The sequence below is a fragment of the Oncorhynchus nerka genome, linkage group LG14, assembly GCF_034236695.1.
Source record: "Oncorhynchus nerka isolate Pitt River linkage group LG14, Oner_Uvic_2.0, whole genome shotgun sequence".
Lineage (NCBI taxonomy): Eukaryota > Metazoa > Chordata > Actinopteri > Salmoniformes > Salmonidae > Oncorhynchus > Oncorhynchus nerka.
This window is the reverse complement of record NC_088409.1, coordinates 28,493,091-28,516,016: the sequence shown is the minus strand read 5'-3', so window position 1 is coordinate 28,516,016 and position 22,926 is coordinate 28,493,091. Positions and strand designations below refer to the sequence as shown.

Below are 22,926 nucleotides of genomic sequence, written 5' to 3'. Positions count from 1 at the left end.
TAAATAAATCAACTAACCTACCTGGTTAAATAAAGGTGTTCTCAACTAACCTACCTGGTTAAATAAAGGTGTTCTCAACTAACCTACCTGGTTAAATAAAGGTGTTCTCAACTAACCTACCTGGTTAAATAAAGGTGTTCTCAACTAACCTACCTGGTTAAATAAAGGTGTTCTCAACTAACCTACCTGGTTAAATAAAGGTGTTCTCAACTAACCTACCTGGTTAAATAAAGGTGTTCTCAACTAACCTACCTGGTTAAATAAAGGTGTTCTCAACTAACCTACCTGGTTAAATAAAGGTGTTCTCAACTAACCTACCTGGTTAAATAAAGGTGTTCTCAACTAACCTACCTGGTTAAATAAAGGTGTTCTCAACTAACCTACCTGGTTAAATAAAGGTGTTCTCAACTAACCTACCTGGTTAAATAAAGGTGTTCTCAACTAACCTACCTGGTTAAATAAAGGTGTTCTCAACTAACCTACCTGGTTAAATAAAGGTGTTCTTAACCTACCTGGTTAAATAAAGGTGTTCTCAACTAACCTACCTGGTTAAATAAAGGTGTTCTCAACTAAACCTGGTTAAATAAAGGTGTTCTCAACTAACCTACCTGGTTAAATAAAGGTGTTCTCAACTAACCTACCTGGTTAAATAAAGGTGTTCTCAACTAACCTACCTGGTTAAATAAAAACTAACCTACCTGGGTGTTCTCAACTAACCTACCTGGTTAAATAAAGGTGTTCTCAACTAACCTACCTGGTTAAATCAAAAGGTGTTCTCAACTAACCTACCTGGTTAAATAAAGGTGTTACCTGGTTAAATAAAGGTGTTCTCAACTAACCTACCTGGTTAAATAAAGGTGTTCTCAACTAACCTACCTGGTTAAATAAAGGTGTTCTCAACTAACCTACCTGGTTAAATAAAGGTGTTCTCAACTAACCTACCTGGTTAAATAAAGGTGTTCTCAACTAACCTACCTGGTTAAATAAAGGTGTTCTCAACTAACCTACCTGGTTAAATAAAGGTGTTCTCAACTAACCTACCTGGTTAAATAAAGGTGTTCTCAACTAACCTACCTGGTTAAATAAAGGTGTTCTCAACTAACCTACCTGGTTAAATAAAGGTGTTCTCAACTAACCTACCTGGTTAAATAAAGGTGTTCTCAAACCTGGTTAAATAAAGGTGTTCTCAACTAACCTACCTGGTTAAATAAAGGTGTTCTCAACTAACCTACCTGGTTAAATAAAGGTGTTCACAACTGACCTTCCTGGTTAAATAAAGGTGTTCTCAACTAACCTACCTGGTTAAATAAAGGTGTTCTCAACTAACCTACCTGGTTAAATAAAGGTGTTCTCAACTAACCTACCTGGTTAAATAAAGGTGTTCTCAACTAACCTACCTGGTTAAATAAAGGTGTTCTCAACTAACCTACCTGGTTAAATAAAGGTGTTCTCAACTAACCTACCTGGTTAAATAAAGGTGTTCTCAACTAACCTACCTGGTTAAATAAAGGTGTTCTCAACTAACCTACCTGGTTAAATAAAGGTGTTCTCTGGTTAAATAAAGGTGTTCTCAAACTAACCTACCTGGCCTACCTGGTTAAATAAAGGTGTTCTCAACTAACTACCTGGTTAAATAAAGGTGTTCTCAACTAACCTACCTGGTTAAATAAAGGTGTTCTCAACTAACCTACCTGGTTAAATAAAGGTGTTCTCAACTAAACCTGGTTAAATAAAGGTGTTCTCAACTAACCTACCTGGTTAAATAAAGGTGTTCTCAACTAACCTACCTGGTTAAATAAAGGTGTTCTCAACTAACCTACCTGGTTAAATAAAGGTGTTCTCAACTAACCTACCTGGTTAAATAAAGGTGTTCTCAACTAACCTACCTGGTTAAATAAAGGTGTTCTCAACTAACCTACCTGGTTAAATAAAGGTGTTCTCAACTAACCTACCTGGTTAAATAAAGGTGTTCTCAACTGGCCTACCTGGTTAAATAAAGGTGTTCTCAACTAACCTGGTTAAATAAAGGTGTTCTCAACTAACCTACCTGGTTAAATAAAGGTGTTCTCAACTAACCTACCTTGTTAAATAAAGGTGTTCTCAACTAACCTACCTGGTTAAATAAAGGTGTTCTCAACTGGCCTACCTGGTTAAATAAAGGTGTTCTCAACTAACCTACCTGGTTAAATAAAGGTGTTCTCAACTAACCTACCTGGTTAAATAAAGGTGTTCTCAACTAACCTACCTGGTTAAATAAAGGTGTTCTCAACTAACCTACCTGGTTAAATAAAGGTGTTCTCAACTAACCTACCTGGTTAAATAAAGGTGTTCTCAACTAACCTACCTGGTTAAATAAAGGTGTTCTCAACTAACCTACCTGGTTAAATAAAGGTGTTCTCAACTAACCTACCTGGTTAAATAAAGGTGTTCTCAACTAACCTACCTGGTTAAATAAAGGTGTTCTCAACTGGCCTACCTGGTTAAATAAAGGTGTTCTCAACTAACCTACCTGGTTAAATAAAGGTGTTCTCAACTAACCTACCTGGTTAAATAAAGGTGTTCTCAACTAACCTACCTTGTTAAATAAGGTGTTCTCTAAACCTGGTTAAATAAACCTACCTGGTTAAATAAAGGTGTTCTCAACTAACCTACCTGGTTAAATAAAGGTGTTCTCAACTAACCTACCTGGTTAAATAAAGGTGTTCTCAACTAACCTACCTGGTTAAATAAAGGTGTTCTCAACTAACCTACCTGGTTAAATAAAGGTGTTCTCAACTAACCTACCTGGTTAAATAAAGGTGTTCTCAACTAACCTACCTGGTTAAATAAAGGTGTTCTCAACTAACCTACCTGGTTAAATAAAGGTGTTCTCAACTAACCTACCTGGTTAAATAAAGGTGTTCTCAACTAACCTGGTTAAATAAAGGTGTTCTCAACTAACCTACCTGGTTAAATAAAGGTGTTCTCAACTAACCTACCTGGTTAAATAAAGGTGTTCTCAACTAACCTACCTGGTTAAATAAAGGTGTTCTCAACTGGCCTACCTGGTTAAATAAAGGTGTTCTCAACTAACCTATCTGGTTAAATAAAGGTGTTCTCAACAACTGGTTAACCTACCTGGTTAAATAAAGGTGTTCTCAACTAACCTACCTGGTTAAATAAAGGTGTTCTCAACTAACCTACCTGGTTAAATAAAGGTGTTCTCAACTAACCTACCTGGTTAAATAAAGGTGTTCTCAACTAACCTATCTGGTTAAATAAAGGTGTTCTCAACTGGCCTACCTGGTTAAATAAAGGTGTTCTCAACTAACCTACCTGGTTAAATAAAGGTGTTCTCAACTAACCTACCTGGTTAAATAAAGGTGTTCTCAACTGGCCTACCTGGTTAAATAAAGGTGTTCTCAACTAACCTACCTGGTTAAATAAAGGTGTTCTCAACTAACCTACCTGGTTAAATAAAGGTGTTCTCAACTAACCTACCTGGTTAAATAAAGGTGTTCTCAACTAACCTACCTGGTTAAATAAAGGTGTTCTCAACTAACCTACCTGGTTAAATAAAGGTGAAATAAATGTTTTTTTAAAATTACGCGTGGAAGAGTGGGCCAAAAGTCCTCCACAATGATGTGAGAGACTGATCAACAACTACAGGAAGTGTTTGGTTGCAGTGATAAGTGGCAGAACTGCGGAGTATCCTCTGGTGTGGGTTCTCATCCTGGTGCTGCTCAACTTTACTACAGGTAAAGTGGACAATAAGCTCATTCTGTAAATATATTGATGCCTATTTGCGCTTTATGGTACAAACACTCTATTAAATAAGTAACAGGTTGTTCAAATGTCTCTGTTCGGTTGATGCACTATAGTTTGTTTGCAGTCATTGCAGGTAAAGGTGGAACAACCAGTTATTGAGTGTAAAGGGGCAATTACTTTTTCACACAGGGAAATTAGGTGTTGCATAACTTTTTTTATTAAATAAACAAAATAAGTATCAATGTGACGATCGTCGTTGGAATGAGGTGAGGACCAAAGCGCAGCGAGGTAAGTGTTCATCATATATTTATTAAACAGAGAACACTAAACAAAATAACAAAGGAGAAACGAAACTGCCTCTGATTGAGAACCATACCAGGCCAAACGCAAAACACAACTTAGAAAACCTGAACCTATAGGGGAGGGTCTGGGTGGGTGTCTGTCCGCGGTGGCGGCTCTGGCGCGGGACGTGGACCCCACTCCACCATAGTCTTTGTCCGCCTCCTAACCTGCCTCCGTGAACTAAGGTCAGAACGTAACAATCAATTTCTTTATATATTTTTGTAAACTCAGGTTACCTTGATCTAATATTGGGTTTTGGTTGAAGATCTGATAACATTCAGTATCAAAACTATGCAAAAATATAGAAAGTCAGAAAAGTGGCAAATATTTTTTGAAGGCGCTGTAAGTGTTTTCTTGACAGGTTCAATGCGGACAGTGTCTTATGAGCCCACGTTGCCTCAGCCACTGTAGATAGATAATGAGTTTCAACAGGGTCAGAGAACCTATATCCGGCCTCATTGGCCATGTACCATCCAGCCTCCTCCCATGATTCATACAGGACAGACAGAGTTGATCAGATTTACAGTAAACCATAATCAATTTGAAAACACTCCTGTGTGTCAACAAAAAAATTTAGTGGGAAAAGGGTACTTGGGCAAAACAGGGCGTGGGTAGTTGAGTAGGTGTGTGTGAGTGTGTTCTGGCGGCAGGTAGGGTGGGTTGGTACATTGGAATCACCTGACAATTTGTTGATTAAGAGGAGACTCTGACTGTGCGGTATCAACATGGTTGGATTTACCAAGAAGTCTGGACAGTCATAGGAAAGTGTCCCGTTCACTTCTGATCCGTGGTGTTTTATAAGTGGCAGAACTATGGAGTATCCTCTGGTGTGGGTTCTCATCCTGGTGCTGCTCAACTTCACTACAGGTAAAGAGGACAAAACGCTCATTCTGGAAAGATATTGATGCCTATTTGTGCTTTATGGTACATACACTTGATTAAATAAGTAGCAGGTTGTTCATGTCTCTGTTTGGTTGATGCACTTCAGTCAAACAGTATCAAGTCAGAAAGATGAAGGTTTCTATTTATCTGACATTGAAAACCAATGTCTAGAGTAGACATTATAAATAGATAGTAGGTCATGTTGTAAATTGTGCTTTCAACTTGAAGGCACTAATTTAAACAAAAGTTGTATTTCTGTTAAAGAGTCTAAAGATTTGATTCATATCAAGTAAAATATTTTAGAGAACTTTAAAGACATTTGTACTGATTAAAAATATCTGAAAACATGAACTAAACTCATCAATCCATCCTCTTCTAGATGTCTCTGGCCAGGTGGTGGTTCCCTCGATGAACCCCTTAGCTGTGGGCAGTAATGTCACCCTGAACCTAGTTCCTCAAAGCCCCATCAACATAGGGACCTGGTCATATGAAACTACAACCATCGTACTTTTCTATCCTGGTGGCAGTAGTGTGAGTACAAGTTATCGAGGCAGAGTCTTATTCTCCTCCTCAGAGCTGTCCATAAGCTCTCTCCAACTCAACGACTCAGGACGATATACCGTGCAGGGAATGGAGCCAGTCCTGAATGCTGTGGTGACTTTGTCTGTCCAGGGTAAGGAACTGACCTCTGCCTGTCTGTTGATCTTTCTATGATTGTAGACTCTCACTCACTGGCACACAATCACTTCCTCGCAAACATGCTCACCTGCACACTTACTTACCCATTCACATACTTTACTGCAAGCACGTTCACATGCAAACACGCTCACCTGCACACTTACTTGCCCATTCACATACTTTACTGCAAGCAGGTTCACATGCAAACATGCTCACCTGCACACTTACTTACCCATTCACATACTTTACTGCAAGCAGGTTCACATGCAAACATGCTCACCTGCACACTTACTTACCCATTCACATACTTTACTGCAAGCACGTTCACATGCAAACACGCTCACCTGCACACTTACTTGCCCATTCACATACTTTACTGCAAGCAGGTTCACATGCAAACATGCTCACCTGCACACTTACTTACCCATTCACATACTTTACTGCAAGCAGGTTCACATGCAAACATGCTCACCTGCACACTTACTTACCCATTCACATACTTTACTGCAAGCAGGTTCACATGCAAACATGCTCACCTGCACACTTACTTACCCATTCACATACTTTACTGCAAGCAGGTTCACATGCAAACATGCTCACCTGCACACTTACTTACCCATTCACATACTTTACTGCAAGCAGGTTCACATGCAAACACGCTCACCTGCACACTTACTTACCCATTCACGTACTTTACTGCAAGCACGTTCACATGCAAACACGCTCACCCGCACACTTACTTGCCCATTCACAAACCTTCTTCCATGCAGGTTCACATGCAAACATGCTTGCACATCATTGGAGGCTGCTGAGGGAAGGACAGCTAATAACAATGTCTGGAATTGAGTGTAATAAAGAGAATTGAATGGTATCAAACACATGAAAAGCATGTTTTTGATACCATTCCATTTACTTCATTCCAGCCATGATTATGAGCCGTTCTCCCCTCAGCAGTCTCCACTGATGCACATACATTACCTATCAATAATTCATCTCTGTCATAATAACAAAAGTTATTTCATGACATGAAAAGCTAACACTTAAATGTGTCAATGTTTTCTGAACCCATAGTGAAGTTGGCCTACATCATACCCTTGAAAAGAATGAAACTGAACAGATCACAGAGTATGAGCAAATTGTTCGCTTACATTTCAGATAAGACGTACACAAGACGTTTTATGTGTGTGCAAAGGGCTCTACAATGCTCAATCCTATAACTTGGTCTCTATGATAAGTAAATCAAATAAAATAGCATATTTAGATTTCCAAAACAAGTTTTACAGTGTGAAAGAAATATAAACATTATGGTTGTTATTCTACTCTCTCACCCACAGAGCCCATTTCAAACGTGACTCTAAGGGCCAACGCCACTGATCTAGTGGAATTAAATGACACTGCCATGTTCACCTGCTCTGTCTCCTCTGGCACCTCCCTCTCCTACCGCTGGCTGAATGGCAGCTCAGAGGTTGCAGCCAGTGACCGAGTTCGGCTTGGTGGTGGGACCAGCACTCTCATCATAATCAGTGTGACACGATACGATGAAGGGCCGTTCAGATGTGAGGTCATCAATGGAATCAGCAACGGCACCAGCCAGCCCATTGGCCTCAATGTTAGATGTGAGTATCAGAGTATGCAGTATACTGTACATGAATCATACACAACATACATGGATTGTACCTTGTCATGGAGAGCCAGCCTTCCATGCAATGATGTAATATGCCTATTTTCATCCCAAACCATTCCTCTGTGATCACATGATCCAGGTCATTATTTGCATGGATCATTCGTACACTGTGTTTAGTTCCTCAGCATGCACAATAGAGCAGGATGGAAACATATTCTAGGTAATGTTTACCCAACACTTCATTGTTATTTGTTCCTCCCATAGATGGCCCAAGTAACCTCACCATGATGGTAGTTCCTGAGATGATCATAGGACATACAGCCTACAAGACGGGCTCTGACATCACTCTGTCCTGCTCCGCTCAGTCCAAACCCACTGAGTCCTACAAGTGGAGGTTTAATGGGGTGTTCCTCAACGAGCAAAGCCCACAGCTCAGCCTGCATTACACCAGAGAGAACCAGACAGGAAGTTACGCCTGCTTAGCCTACAACAATGTCACACTCCGATACGCCACCATGAGCACAATGATAAAGGTTGTGGGTAAGGCAACATTCATCTTTACGAAATGTTATATAGTTGGTAGTGAATATTTGATTATTGATGGTTATGAATACAATGTTATATCATGGTATTTGTTTTACCACCGATCGAGTGAAGTACTCTTCCTCTTCTTTTCTTTTGACCATAGAGCCGATATCAGCGGTTTCGTTGAACCGTGATGGGAAGCCACCGATACTGGATCAGTCGTTCACTCTGCGGTGTGAGGTGACTGGACCTGTAGACTACATTCACTGGTTGATGAACGGCCTGCTCATCTCCCTAAATAACAGAACATTCTTCTCTACGGGCAACAACACAATGGTTATCAACCCAATCCAGTTGTCTGACAATGGAGAATATCTCTGTGAGGCCTTTAATGCTGTTAGCAACCTGACCAGCATGACATACAAGCTTGTGGTAAACTGTGAGTATTACAAGAGCTGGTCATCTTTGTCTGATAAAACCAATTCAGTGGCCTTGTAGTTAAAGTTTCTGCCCTGAGATATGAAGGTTGGGAGCTTGATCCCTGGATGAGTCATACCAAGACAATGATTGTGGAAGGCTGCTTACTTACTAATCTTTGTCAAAATAGTCAAACCATAAGATTAACCATACTGTCCTCTGTTTAACAGTTGGACCAGAGAGACCTGCTATAACTACTCCGGATATAGCAATGACAGGACACATCGTGACCTTCAACTGCTCAGCTTCCTCTCAGCCTCTCAGCCAGTTCAGCTGGTTCTTCAATGGCTCCCATGTGGCGACAGGCTCAGTGTATGAGACGGGCCCACTGACCTTAGCCAGTCATGGGGAATACACCTGTGTGGCCTTCAACAACATCACTGGCAGAAACAGCACTGTCTCCAAGATGCTCACTGTCGTTGGTGAGTCAGTAACTGCTACTTAAAATCAAGAGACTATACGTTTCTTTACATTGTGTTCTGTTGGTTTTAGACAGTATATGTGCTGTTGAACCTACAGTATAAAAAAATTGAAGTTGAGATAAAAGTGCTGAAAAAACCTTTGATCTGCTTCCACAGCACCTGTGACCATGACCATGGTGAAAGTAATTGGAGCCCAGCCAATACTGAAGGAGAGATTCTCTCTGACCTGTGGCACCGCTGGAACGGTTTACTCCATTCAGTGGATGAGGAACGGCTGGCCTCTGTATGCTGACAACAGAACAGACTTCTCTATGAACAACAATACACTGACATTCAACTCTGTCCAGCATTCTGACAATGGAGACTATCAGTGTTCTGCCTCCAACCCCTTCAGCAACATGACCAGCCCATTCTACAAACTAATCATCAACTGTAAGTAGTCATTAACAAGTTCAACTTTGACCCCATGTCCTGAGGTGGAATCTTATTGAACATCCTTTATAAATATTGTTGTAACGGCAATGTGATGGTTTGGATCCCAACTCTTAAATCATCTGACATATGTTGGTAACCTTTGACCTTCTGGCCAATGACAGATGTTGGGTTTAACTCGAATGTGTCATACTCATTCCACAGAAGGCTACATTTTCAGGGATTTTTTCAAGGCTCCCTTGAACTTGCTTGATGTGTTAAGGTCCCTTATTAGTAAGGATCTTCCCAAACCTGGTTGTTGAGTTCTCAATTGAAAGGAAAAAACAAAACCCAGCAGACACGAGGTACTCCGTGGAATTAATTTGACGCACCTGGTCTAACTGAATGTCTATTGAATCATAGATGGACCGGAGATGCCAATAATAACAGGACCAACATTAGGAGAAACAGGACACAGCGTGACCTTCAACTGCTCAGCTTCCTCTCAGCCTCTCAGCCAGTTCAGCTGGTTCTTCAATGGATCCCAGGTGGCGACAGGCTCAGTGTATGAGACGGGTCCACTAACCTTAGCCAGTCATGGGGAATACACCTGTGTGGCCTTCAACAACATCACTTGCAGAAACAGCACTGTCTCAAAGATGCTCACTATTGTTGGTGAGTCAGTAACTGCTGCTTAAAATCAAGGGACTAAAAGTTTATTTACTTGTGTTCTGTTGGTTTAATGAACAACATATGTGCTGTTGAACTTACAGGATAATAAAATGGAAGTTTAGATAAAAGTGCTGAAAAAACTCTTTGATCTGCTTCCACAGCAACAGTGACCATGACCATGGTGAAAGTCATTGGAGACCAGCCAATCACGAACGAGAGATTCTCTCTGACCTGTGGCACCGCTGGAACGGTTTACTCCATTCAGTGGATGAGGAACGGCTGGCCTCTGTATGCTGACAACAGAACAGACTTCTCTATGAACAACAATACACTGACATTCAACTCTGTCCAGCATTCTGACAATGGAGACTATCAGTGTTCTGCCTCCAACCCCCTCAGCAACATGACCAGCCCAGAATACAGACTGATCGTCAACTGTGAGTAGTTATTAATAAGTTCAACTTTGACCCCATGGCCTGAGGTGGAATCTTTTTCAACTTCCTTTATGCATATTGTAGTAAAGTCAATGTGATGGTTTGTATCCCACCTCTTATACCATCTGACATATGGTGATGACGTTTGACCTTCTGGCCAATGACAGATGTTGGGTTTCACGCACACGTGTCAAACCTATTCCACAGAAGGCTGGGTGTCAGCTGGTTTTTCAAACCTAACTTGAACTTGATTTACATATTAACGTCCCTTATTAGTAAGGAACTCCCCAAATCTGGCTGTCTCGGTCTCAATTGAAAGGAAAAAACAAAAACCAGCAGACACTAGTTCCTCCTTGGAGTGAACTTGACACCCCTGGTCTAACTGATTGTCTATTGTATCATAGATGGACCGGAGATGCCTATAATAACAGGACCAGCATTTGGAGAAACAGGACACAGCGTGACCTTCAACTGCTCAGCTTCCTCTCAGCCTCTCAGCCAGTTCAGCTGGTTCTTCAATGGCTCCCAGGTGGCGACTGGCTCAGTGTATGAGACGGGCCCACTGACCTTAGCCTGTCATGGGGAATACACCTGTGTGGCCTTCAACAACATCACTTGCAGAAACAGCACTGTCTCAAAGATGCTCACTATTGTTGGTGAGTCAGTAACTGCTACTTAAAATCAAGTGACTAAAAGTTTTTTTAAACTTTGTGTACATTTAATTTCAGATACAGTATACGTGCTGTTGAACCTACAGTATAATAAAATGGAAGTTTAGATAAAAGTGCTGAAAAAACCCTTTGATATGCTTCCACAGCAACAGTGACCATGACTATTGTGAAAGTCGTTGGAGCCCAGCCAATACTGAACGAGAGATTCTCTCTGACCTGTGGCACCGCTGGAACGGTTTACTCCACTCAGTGGATGAGGAACGGCTGGCCTCTGTATGCTGACAACAGAACAGACTTCTCTATGAACAACAATACACTGACATTCAACTCTGTCCAGCATTCTGACAATGGAGACTATCAGTGTTCTGCCTCCAACCCCCTCAGCAACATGACCAGCCCAGAATACAGACTGATCGTCAACTGTGAGTAGTTATTAACAAGTTCAACTTTGACCCCATGGCCTGAGGTGGAATCTTTTTCAACTTCCTTTATGCATATTGTAGTAAAGTCAATGTGATGGTTTGTATCCCACCTCTTATACCATCTGACATATGTTGATGACGTTTGACCTTCTGGCCAATGACAGATGTTGGGTTTCACGCACATGTGTCAAACTCATTCCACAGAAGGCTGGGTGTCAGCTGGTTTTTCAAACCTAACTTGAACTTGATTTACATATTAACGTCCCTTATTAGTAATGAACTCCCCAAATCTGTCTGTCTCGGTCTTAAATCTGGCTGTCTGGGGCGGCTGGGTAGCCAAGTGGTTAGAGCGTTGGGCTAGTAACCGGAAGGTTGCAAGTTCAAATCCCTGAGCTGACAAGGTACAAATCTGTCGTTCTGCCCCTGAACAGGCAGTTAACCCACTGTTCCTAGGCCGTCATTGAAAATAAGAATTTGTTCTTAACTGACTTGCCTAGTTAAATAAAGGTAAAATAAAAATAAAAATTGAAAGGAAAAAACAAAAACCAGCAGACACTAGTTCCTCCATGGAGGGAACTTGACACCCCTGGTCTAACTGATTGTCTATTGTATCATAGATGGACCGGAGATGCCAATAATAACAGGACCAGCATTAGGAGAAACAGGACACAGCGTGACCTTCAACTGCTCAGCTTCCTCTCAGCCTCGCAGCCAGTTCAGCTGGTTCTTCAATGGATCCCAGGTGGCGACAGGCTCAGTGTATGAGACGGACCCACTGACCTTAGCCTGTCATGGGGAATACACCTGTGTGGCCTTCAACAACATCACTTGCAGAAACAGCACTGTCTCCAAGATGCTCACTATTGTTGGTGAGTCAGTAACTGCTACTTAAAATAAAGTGACTAAAAGTGTATTTACTTTGTGTACATTTGATTTCAGATACAGTATACGTGCTGTTGAACCTACAGTATAATAAAATGGAAGTTTAGATAAAAGTGCTGAAAAAACCCTTTGATATGCTTCCACAGCACCTGTGACCATGACTATTGTGAAAGTCGTTGGAGCCCAGCCAATACTGAATGAGAGATTCTCTCTGACCTGTGGCACCGCTGGAACGGTTTACTCCATTCAGTGGATGAGGAACGGCTGGCCTCTGTATGCTGACAACAAAACAGACTTCTCTATGAACAACAATACACTGACATTCAACTCTGTCCAGCATTCTGACAATGGAGACTATCAGTGTTCTGCCTCCAACCCCCTCAGCAACATGACCAGCCCAGAATACAGACTGATCGTCAACTGTGAGTAGTTATTAACAAGTTCAACTTTGACCCCATGGCCATCGGTGGAATCTTTTTGAACTTCCTTTATTAATATTGTAGTAAAGTCAACGTGATGGTTTGGATCCCACCTCTTATACCATCTGACATTTGTTGATGACGTTTGACCTTCTGGCCAATGACAGATTTTGGGTTTAATGCACGTGTCAAACTCATTCCACAGAAGGCTGGGTGTCAGCTGGTTTTTCGATCCTCCCTTGAACTTGATTGATGTATTAAGGTCCCTTACTAGTAAGAAAATCCCCAAACCTGGTTGTCTAGGTCTCAATTGAAAGGAAAAAAGGAAAAACCAGCGGACACTAGTTCCTCCTTGGAGTGAACTTGACACCCCTGGTCTAACTGATTGTCCATTGTATCATAGATGGACCGGAGATGCCAATAATAACAGGACCAGCATTTGGAGAAACAGGACACAGCGTGACCTTCAACTGCTCAGCTTCCTCTCAGCCTCTCAGCCAGTTCAGCTGGTTCTTCAACGGCTCCCAGGTGGCGACAGGCTCAGTGTATGAGACGGGCCCACTGACCTTAGCCTGTCATGGGGAATACACCTGTGTGGCCTTCAACAACATCACTTGCAGAAACAGCACTGTCTCCAAGATGCTCACTATTGTTGGTGAGTCAGTAACTCCTGCTTAAAATCAAGTGACTAAAAGTTTTTTTAAACTTTGTGTACATTTGATTTCAGATACAGTATACGTGCTGTTGAACCTACAGTATAATAAAATGGAAGTTTAGATAAAAGTGCTGGAAAAACCCTTTGTTCTGCTTCCACAGCACCTGTGACCATGACCATTGTGAAAGTCGTTGGAGCCCAGCCAATACTGAATGAGAGATTCTCTCTGACCTGTGGCACCGCTGGAACGGTTTACTCCATTCAGTGGATGAGGAACGGCTGGCCTCTGTATGCTGACAACAGAACAGACTTCTCTATGAACAACAATACACTGACATTCAACTCTGTACAGCATTCTGACAATGGAGACTATCATTGTTCTGCCTCCAACCCCCTCAGCAACATGACCAGCACAGAATACAGACTGATCGTCAACTGTGAGTAGTTATTAACAAGTTCAACTTTGACCCCATGGCCTGAGGTGGAATCTTTTTCAACTTCCTTTATGCATATTGTAGTAAAGTCAATGTGATGGTTTGTATCCCACCTCTTATACCATCTGACATATGGTGATGACGTTTGACCTTCTGGCCAATGACAGATGTTGGGTTTCACGCACACGTGTCAAACCTATTCCACAGAAGGCTGGGTGTCAGCTGGTTTTTCAAACCTAACTTGAACTTGATTTACATATTAACGTCCCTTATTAGTAAGGAACTCCCCAAATCTGGCTGTCTCGGTCTCAATTGAAAGGAAAAAACAAAAACCAGCAGACACTAGTTCCTCCTTGGAGTGAACTTGACACCCCTGGTCTAACTGATTGTCTATTGTATCATAGATGGACCGGAGATGCCAATAATAACAGGACCAGCATTTGGAGAAACAGGACACAGCGTGACCTTCAACTGCTCAGCTTCCTCTCAGCCTCTCAGCCAGTTCAGCTGGTTCTTCAACGGCTCCCAGGTGGCGACAGGCTCAGTGTATGAGACGGGCCCACTGACCTTAGCCAGTCATGGGGAATACACCTGTGTGGCCTTCAACAACATCACTTGCAGAAACAGCACTGTCTCAAAGATGCTCACTATTGTTGGTGAGTCAGTAACTCCTGCTTAAAATCAAGTGACTAAAAGTTTTTTTAAACTTTGTGTACATTTGATTTCAGATACAGTATACGTGCTGTTGAACCTACAGTATAATAAAATGGAAGTTTAGATAAAAGTGCTGAAAAACCCTTTGATCTGCTTCCACAGCACCTGTGACCATGACCATTGTGAAAGTCGTTGCAGCCCAGCCAATACTGAATGAGAGATTCTCTCTGACCTGTGGCACCGCTGGAACGGTTTACTCCATTCAGTGGATGAGGAACGGCTGGCCTCTGTATGCTGACAACAGAACAGACTTCTCTATGAACAACAATACACTGACATTCAACTCTGTCCAGCATTCTGACAATGGAGACTATAAGTGTTCTGCCTCCAACCCCCTCAGCAACATGACCAGCCCAGAATACAAACTGATCGTCAACTGTGAGTAGTTATTAACAAGTTCAACTTTGACCCCATGGCCTGAGGTGGAATCTTTTTCAACTTCCTTTATGCATATTGTAGTAAAGTCAATGTGATGGTTTGTATCCCACCTCTTATACCATCTGACATATGGTGATGGCGTTTGACCTTCTGGCCAATGACAGATGTTGGATTTCACGCACACGTGTCAAACCTATTCCACAGAAGGCTGGGTGTCAGCTGGTTTTTCAAACCTAACTTGAACTTGATTTACATATTAACGTCCCTTATTAGTAAGGAACTCCCCAAATCTGGCTGTCTCGGTCTTAAATCTGGCTGTCTCGGTCTCAATTGAAAGGAAAAAACAAAAACCAGCAGACACTAGTTCCTCCTTGGAGTGAACTTGACACCCCTGGTCTAACTGATTGTCTATTGTATCATAGATGGACCGGAGATGCCAATAATAACAGGACCAGCATTAGGAGAAACAGGACACAGCGTGACCTTCAACTGCTCAGCTTCCTCTCAGCCTCTCAGCCAGTTCAGCTGGTTCTTCAATGGCTCCCAAGTGGCGACTGGCTCAGTGTATGAGACGGGCCCACTGACCTTAGCCAGTCATGGGGAATACACCTGTGTGGCCTTTAACAACATCACTTGCAGAAACAGCACTGTCTCCAAGATGCTCACTATTGTTGGTGAGTCAGTAACTGCTACTTAAAATCAAGTGACTTAAAGTTGTTTTACTTTGTGTACATTTGATTTCAGATACAGTATACGTGCTGTTGAACCTACAGTATAATAAAATGAAAGTACCCTTTGATCTGCTTCCACAGCAACAGTGACCATGACCATGGTGAAAGTAATTGGAGCCCAGCCAATACTGAAGGAGAGATTCTCTCTGACCTGTGGCACCGCTGGAACGGTTTACTCCATTCAGTGGATGAGGAACGGCTGGCCTCTGTATGCTGACAACAGAACAGACTTCTCTATGAACAACAATACACTGACATTCAACTCATTACAGCATTCTGACAATGGAGACTATCAGTGTTCTGCCTCCAACCCCCTCAGCAACATGACCAGCCCAGAATACAGACTGATCGTCAACTGTGAGTAGTTATTAACAAGTTCAACTTTGACCCCATGGCCTGAGGTGGAAACTTTTTGAACTTCCTTTATTAATATTGTAGTAAAGTCAATGTGATGGTTTGTATCCCATCTCTTATACCATCTGACATATGTTGATGATGTTTGACCTTCTGGCCAATGACAGATGTTGGGTTTAACGCACATGTGTCAAACCTATTCCACAGAAGGCTGAGTGTCAGCTGGTTTTTCAAACCTAACTTGAACTTGATTTACATAACTCCCCAAATCTGGCTGTCTCGGTCTCAATTGAAAGGAAAAAACAAAAACCAGCAGACACTAGTTCCTCCTTGGAGTGAACTTGACACCCCTGGTCTAACTGATTGTCTATTGAATCATAGATGGACCGGAGATGCCTATAATAACAGGACCAGCATTTGGAGAAACAGGACACAGCGTGACCTTCAACTGCTCAGCTTCCTCTCAGCCTCTCAGCCAGTTCAGCTGGTTCTTCAATGGATCCCAGGTGGCGACTGGCTCAGTGTATGAGACGGACCCACTGACCTTAGCCTGTCATGGGGAATACACCTGTGTGGCCTTCAACAACATCACTTGCAGAAACAGCACTGTCTCAAAGATACTCACTATTGTTGGTGAGTCATTAATTGACACTTAAAAATCAAGAGACTAAAAGTTTACTTACTTCGTTTTTATTTGGTTTTAGATACTGTATACGTGCTGTTGAACCTACAGTATAATAAAATGGAAGTTTAGATAAAAGTGCTGAAAAACCCTTTGATATGCCTCCACAGCACCTGTGACCATGACCATGGTGAAAGTAATTGGAGCCCAGCCAATACTGAAGGAGAGATTCTCTCTGACCTGTGGCACCGCTGGAACGGTTTACTCCATTCAGTGGATGAGGAACGGCTGGCCTCTGTATGCTGACAACAGAACAGACTTCTCTATGAACAACAATACACTGACATTCAACTCATTACAGCATTCTGACAATGGAGACTATCAGTGTTCTGCCTCCAACCCCCTCAGCAACATGACCAGCCCAGAATACAGACTGATCGTCAACTGTGAGTAGTTATTAACAAGTTCAACTTTGACCCCATGGCCTGAGGTGGAAACTTTTTGAACTTCCTTTATTAATATTGTAGTAAAGTCAATGTGATGGTTTGTATCCCATCTCTTATACCATCTGACATATGTTGATGATGTTTGACCTTCTGGCCAATGACAGATGTTGGGTTTAACGCACATGTGTCAAACCTATTCCACAGAAGGCTGAGTGTCAGCTGGTTTTTCAAACCTAACTTGAACTTGATTTACATAACTCCCCAAATCTGGCTGTCTCGGTCTCAATTGAAAGGAAAAAACAAAAACCAGCAGACACTAGTTCCTCCTTGGAGTGAACTTGACACCCCTGGTCTAACTGATTGTCTATTGAATCATAGATGGACCGGAGATGCCTATAATAACAGGACCAGCATTTGGAGAAACAGGACACAGCGTGACCTTCAACTGCTCAGCTTCCTCTCAGCCTCTCAGCCAGTTCAGCTGGTTCTTCAATGGATCCCAGGTGGCGACTGGCTCAGTGTATGAGACGGACCCACTGACCTTAGCCTGTCATGGGGAATACACCTGTGTGGCCTTCAACAACATCACTTGCAGAAACAGCACTGTCTCAAAGATGCTCACTATTGTTGGTGAGTCAGTAATTGACACTTAAAAATCAAGAGACTAAAAGTTTACTTACTTCGTTTTTATTTGGTTTTAGATACTGTATACGTGCTGTTGAACCTACAGTATAATAAAATGGAAGTTTAGATAAAAGTGCTGAAAAACCCTTTGATATGCCTCCACAGCACCTGTGACCATGACCATGGTGAAAGTCATTGGAGCCCAGCCAATACTGAAGGAGAGATTCTCTCTGACCTGTGGCACCGCTGGAACGGTTTACTCCATTCAGTGGATGAGGAACGGCTGGCCTCTGTATGCTGACAACAGAACAGACTTCTCTATGAACAACAATACACTGACATTCAACTCTGTCCAGCATTCTGACAACGGAGACTATCAGTGTTCTGCCTCCAACCCCCTCAGCAACATGACCAGCCCAGAATACAGACTGATCGTCAACTGTGAGTAGTTATTAACAAGTTCAACTTTGACCCCATGGCCTGAGGTGGAATCTTTTTCAACTTCCTTTATGCATATTGTAGTAAAGTCAACGTGATGGTTTGGATCCCACCTCTTATACCATCTGACATTTGTTGATGACGTTTGACCTTCTGGCCAATGACAGATGTTAGGTTTAACTCACATGTGTCAAACTCATTCCACAGAAGGCTGGGTATCAGCGGGTTTCGATCCTCCCTTGAACTTGATTGATGTATTAAGGTCCCTTACTAGTAAGGACCTCCCCAAACCTGGTTTTCTGTGTCTCAAATGAAAGGAAAAAACAAAAACCAGCAGACACTAGGGCCTCCATGGAATTAATTTGACACAACTGGTCTAACTGATTGTGTTTTGAATCATAGATGGACCGGAGATGCCAATAATAACAGGACCAGCATTAGGAGAAACAGGACACAGCGTGACCTTCAACTGCTCAGCTTCCTCTCAGCCTCTCAGCCAGTTCAGCTGGTTCTTCAACGGCTCCCAGGTGGCAACTGGCTCAAAGTATGAGACTGGCCCACTGACCTTAGCCAGTCATGGGAAATACACCTGTGTGGCCTTCAACAACATCACTTGCAGAAACAGCACTGTCTCCAAGATGCTCACTATTGTTGGTGAGACTTGGTCTAACCGTAATCCTTTAATTGATTCGTTTGGTCTACTTTCTTGAGAACAAAAATGCCTCTGCAGCCATTAAACCTACTGCAACCATTGAAACAGTTTCACTTTGTTCTCAGCGCCAATCACCTCAGTGTCCATAAGCACCGGTGGAACCCAGGCGATAGAGGGTGACTCCTTTACAATGACTTGCAATATCGTTGGTGATCCTAGCTCCATTCACTGGTGGAAGAACCTCACGTTAGTGCATCTGGATAACAGAACCCACGTCTCTTTCGACAACAGAACACTGACCTTCAACCCTGTCCAGTATTCTTCCTATGGAGAATATCAGTGTATGGCCAGAAATAGTGTGAGCAACAGAACTAGCAACCGCTACACACTCCTAGTGAATTGTAAGTAATAATGGGGATGTATTCTTGTCAAAGATAGAGATAATAACTGTGATGACATATTATGAAGTCAATAATCGACAATAAGGTAGTTATAGTTGAATGTTTCGATGTCGTCTGATTTTCACAGATGGACCCAAGCAACCTGTGATAGCTGGTGCACCCATTGCCGAAACAGAACAAAGAGTGACCTTCAACTGCTCTGCCTCCTCTCAGCCTCTCTGCCAGTTCAGCTGGTTCTTCAATGGCTCCCAGGTGGCAACAGGCTCAGAGTATGAAGCTGGCCCACTGACCTTAGCCAGTCATGGGGAGTATACCTGTGTGGCCTTCAACAACGCCACTGGCAGAAACAGCACTGTCTCCAAGATGCTCACCGTCATTGGTAAATCAAACTACAGATTCCCATAAATGCACAAAAAGTTTATTTCTCTCAAATGTTGTGCACACATTTGTTTACATCCATGTTAGTGAGCAGTTCTTCATTGCCAAGATAATCCATCCACCTGACAGGTGTGGTATATCAAGAATCTGATTAAACAGAATGATCATTACACAGTTGCACCTTGTGCTCGGGTCAATAAAAGGCCACTCTAAAATGTGCAGTTTTGTCACAAAACACAATGCCACAGATGTCTCATGTTTTGAGAGAGCGTGCAATTGGCATGCCTCCAACATCATTTTAGAGAATTTTTCAGTACGTCCAACTGGCCGTCCAACCATGCCAGCCCAGGACCTTCACATCCAGCTTGTTCACCTGCGGGATTATCTGAGACTAGCCACCTGGAAAACTATTGAAACTGAGGAGTATTTCTGTCTGTAATAAAGCCCTGTTGTGTTGAAAAACTCATTCTGATTGGCTGGGCCTGGCTCCCCAGTGGGTGGGCCTATGTCCCCTCAAGGTCACCCATGGCTGCACCCCTGGACAGTCATGTGAAATCCATAGATTAGGGCCAAATGGATGTTTTTCAATTGACTGATTTCCTTTTATGAACTGTAACTCAGTAAAATTGTTGAATTTGTTGAACGTTGAGTTTATTTATTTGCTCAGTAGTGTGCAGTGTCCACTTATACCTTAAGCTCTCACCCCCTCCTTCCACAAAGATGTACTTTTCCATCAACCAGGATTTATCTATTCTCCTCCATGCATATCACAGGACTTCTCATCAGTCAGGAGAGGCCTTGAGAGTACACATTCCTACTGTCCACTGCAGTCCACTAAATAATACAATTATTCTCAATCAGAGTTTGAACCTAACACTACTTTCAATCTCTAGAGATATAAAAACTCATACTAAGAGGATATAATGATATAAAACAGGAAATATATAAAACAGTATTATAAAACAGTAATTTACAATCCATCAGATCGCACAACCATTTGTATGATATATATATATATATCATACAAATGGTGACATTTAATATATATATATATATACATGTTTTATATATCCAACTATTGCGTTGCTGGAACTAAACATTTGATCAAATGACAAATCTTGATACTGTACATAAAGCAATACACTTCCTCTGTCCTCACAGAGGCTATAAAGTCAGTGATGGTGAAACGAAACAAAACGCCGATATCATCTGACAACCTAACCCTGACCTGTGACGTCACCGGGCGCTATGACACCATCTACTGGATGAAGGACAACCTGTCTCTGGTCCTGAACAACACCTTGAACTCTGACATAACCATCTCTAACAACTCTCTGCACTTCAGTCCAGTCAAGGTGTCTAACGATGGAAACTATCAGTGCGTCGCCACCAACCTCCTTCGCCCACACACCAGCCCTAAATACCAGCTATTGGTGAACTGTAAGTACTGGTGTTTTAATCTGTTGGTAAAATATTTTAAAAGATAAGCATTTGATGTTATATAATGTAGAAAATCAGAAACCCACCACTATTATGATGGTTAGTGCTATCTGGGATCTTTGGGATGTCCCTACCCTAAACCCCAACCTTAACCATAACTCTTACCTAACTCTGACCTTAACCCTTACCTTAACCATTTTACATTTCACCTTCAATGGGGTGATGTCAGAGTTGGATATCCCAAGGATTCCGTTTAGACTTTTCCCTTTTATGACCCCACTTCTCTGAACCTCTCTCTGTAGATGGCCCTTTGAGTGTGAACGTCTCTGGCCCAGGCTTAGTGGTGATTGGCTCAGTAATCCCTGTCAGTCTGAAGTGCTCAGCCGACTCCCGGCCAACCAGCGAGTACCGGTGGAAATACAACAACCAAGCATTGCCCGCGACTGGTCCTTTGATGGCTGTAGGTGTCTCCTTGAAAAATGCAGGGATTTACACCTGTGTGGCCAAGAACTCTCTAACTAACATCTCAATGTCCAAGACCATTCGTCTGGATGTCACTGGTAAGTGGGTGTGTTGTTGTAGTAAGACCTAGGTGGGATATAATGACTAATTAAATGTCACCAAGTTTTTATTATGTTGAATTTAATTTGGTTCTAGCTTGTGTACGTGTTTGTGCAAGGATCATTTTCATGCATCATGGAAATGCAATACAGACATTTTATGAACTGGTGGGTACAGACAGGAATCGAGAAGATATATACAATTGAAGTCGTAAGTTTACATATCCCCCTCCTCTCCGATTATCTTTGTCCCCTCCTCTCCCAATCTCTTTGTCCCCCTCCTCTCCCAACCTCTTTGTCTCCGTTCTCTCCCATTCTTCTTTCTCTCTCAGGCCACTCGCCTGCCCCTCCATTCCAGTCCAGAGTTGGTCTGATGTTGATGGGCCTTGCAGCTCTCTCTCTGCCTCTGATCAGCCACTGAGACTACCACACAGCATGTCTGCTGGCTGGGAGCCAATCACTCCCTTCCCTCTACCCTCACTGACTCCCCTCGCTGATCTGAAAAAGGACTGGATAGAAATAAGTGGTATTGTCAATATTGTAATTGCCCAATTGTACCATCATAGGGCTGGGTTTAGTGTGCTTAGCTCTTTTCCAATGCTTTTAGATTGTGAGGAGAGAGTCAACATGAGGTCAGAAGGGAGGGGCCTATCCCCTTAGAATAGAACCCACCTCAACAGTTTGTTTTTATGTCAATCATCTCTATAAACTGATATTCTTTTTAAAAACTGGTCTTCCACATGGTAATTGAAGGCGCAAAGAATCGCTGCTCAGTTGTGCTGCCTATTTCTGATTCTAAATAAAAGTTCTTAGATATTCACTGCCCTTGTGACTGTGACTGTTGCCCTGGAGTCCATTCACTGAGTCCCTTTCTGTGTTTGATCATGTATCTAACCTCTATAGTTCAAGTACAAATTCAGGTTTATTTAACTTATAAATACCTTAAAGGTAAAACGTTTCAAAACGATAATACATTTAACTGGTGTTTATGTAAAGCATGGCTTGTTTTTGCACATATTTAATGTATAGGATTGTAAATCCTCGACGGAGATGAAAGCTTGTGCACGTGTCTTATGTTTATACTTCCTCTTCATTCATTATTGTCTTAAATTAAGTTTTGTCTTTTCCCCCATGAATGGTGCAATCTTGGGGGATTTCTTTATCGGCAAGAAGAAATGTGAATTTAATGTACAAAAATATGCTAAAGGATACATGAAATCTAATGATACAATGATAAAATAATACATTGGAAATCAATCCACACACATAGTGAAACTTGTTATAAAAACATGTATTTCAAGGAGTATAATTATATAATACATTTTTATTTAAAAAACTAGTCAGGGTTCCTGAGCGAGCAATATGAGATTACAAAACATTGTTACAAGGTTTATAAAGTAGTTATTAAAGGTCAACTCTTTAAATTGGGATACTCATTAAGTTTTTGCCTTGGTCACCCTTTGACCTCTCTACTCTTTCCATGATCTTCTG

The 22,926-nt window shown here is 42.0% G+C and overlaps 1 protein-coding gene across 1 annotated transcript; it reads left to right on the top strand.

The window, feature by feature from the left end:
• The first annotated feature begins 4,781 nt into the window (after positions 1–4,781).
• On the top strand, positions 4,782–22,273 carry LOC115140814 (hemicentin-1-like). Its single transcript, XM_029679183.2, has 29 exons — positions 4,782–4,956; positions 5,351–5,644; positions 6,984–7,265; positions 7,538–7,813; positions 7,962–8,237; positions 8,446–8,697; positions 8,854–9,129; positions 9,532–9,783; positions 9,942–10,217; positions 10,619–10,870; positions 11,032–11,307; positions 11,925–12,176; positions 12,336–12,611; positions 13,012–13,263; positions 13,425–13,700; positions 14,102–14,353; positions 14,514–14,789; positions 15,212–15,463; positions 15,602–15,877; positions 16,256–16,507; positions 16,667–16,942; positions 17,321–17,572; positions 17,732–18,007; positions 18,407–18,658; positions 18,782–19,057; positions 19,185–19,436; positions 20,597–20,875; positions 21,178–21,435; positions 21,768–22,273. The coding sequence occupies exons 1-29, from the start codon at positions 4,902–4,904 to the stop codon at positions 21,854–21,856; spliced, it is 7,341 nt and encodes a 2,446-aa protein (XP_029535043.2). The 5' UTR covers positions 4,782–4,901; the 3' UTR covers positions 21,857–22,273.
• The last annotated feature ends 653 nt before the right edge of the window (positions 22,274–22,926 follow it).

Bases quoted from the DNA above. Each gene is read 5' to 3' on its own strand.
- LOC115140814 (XM_029679183.2), top strand. From the start codon at position 4,902: ATGGAGTATCCTCTGGTGTGGGTTCTCATCCTGGTGCTGCTCAACTTC. The intron at 8,238-8,445 runs GTGAGTATTACA...TCTGTTTAACAG, and splicing joins ATACAAGCTTGTGGTAAACT to TTGGACCAGAGAGACCTGCT. The intron at 16,943-17,320 runs GTGAGTAGTTAT...ATTGAATCATAG, and splicing joins ATACAGACTGATCGTCAACT to ATGGACCGGAGATGCCTATA.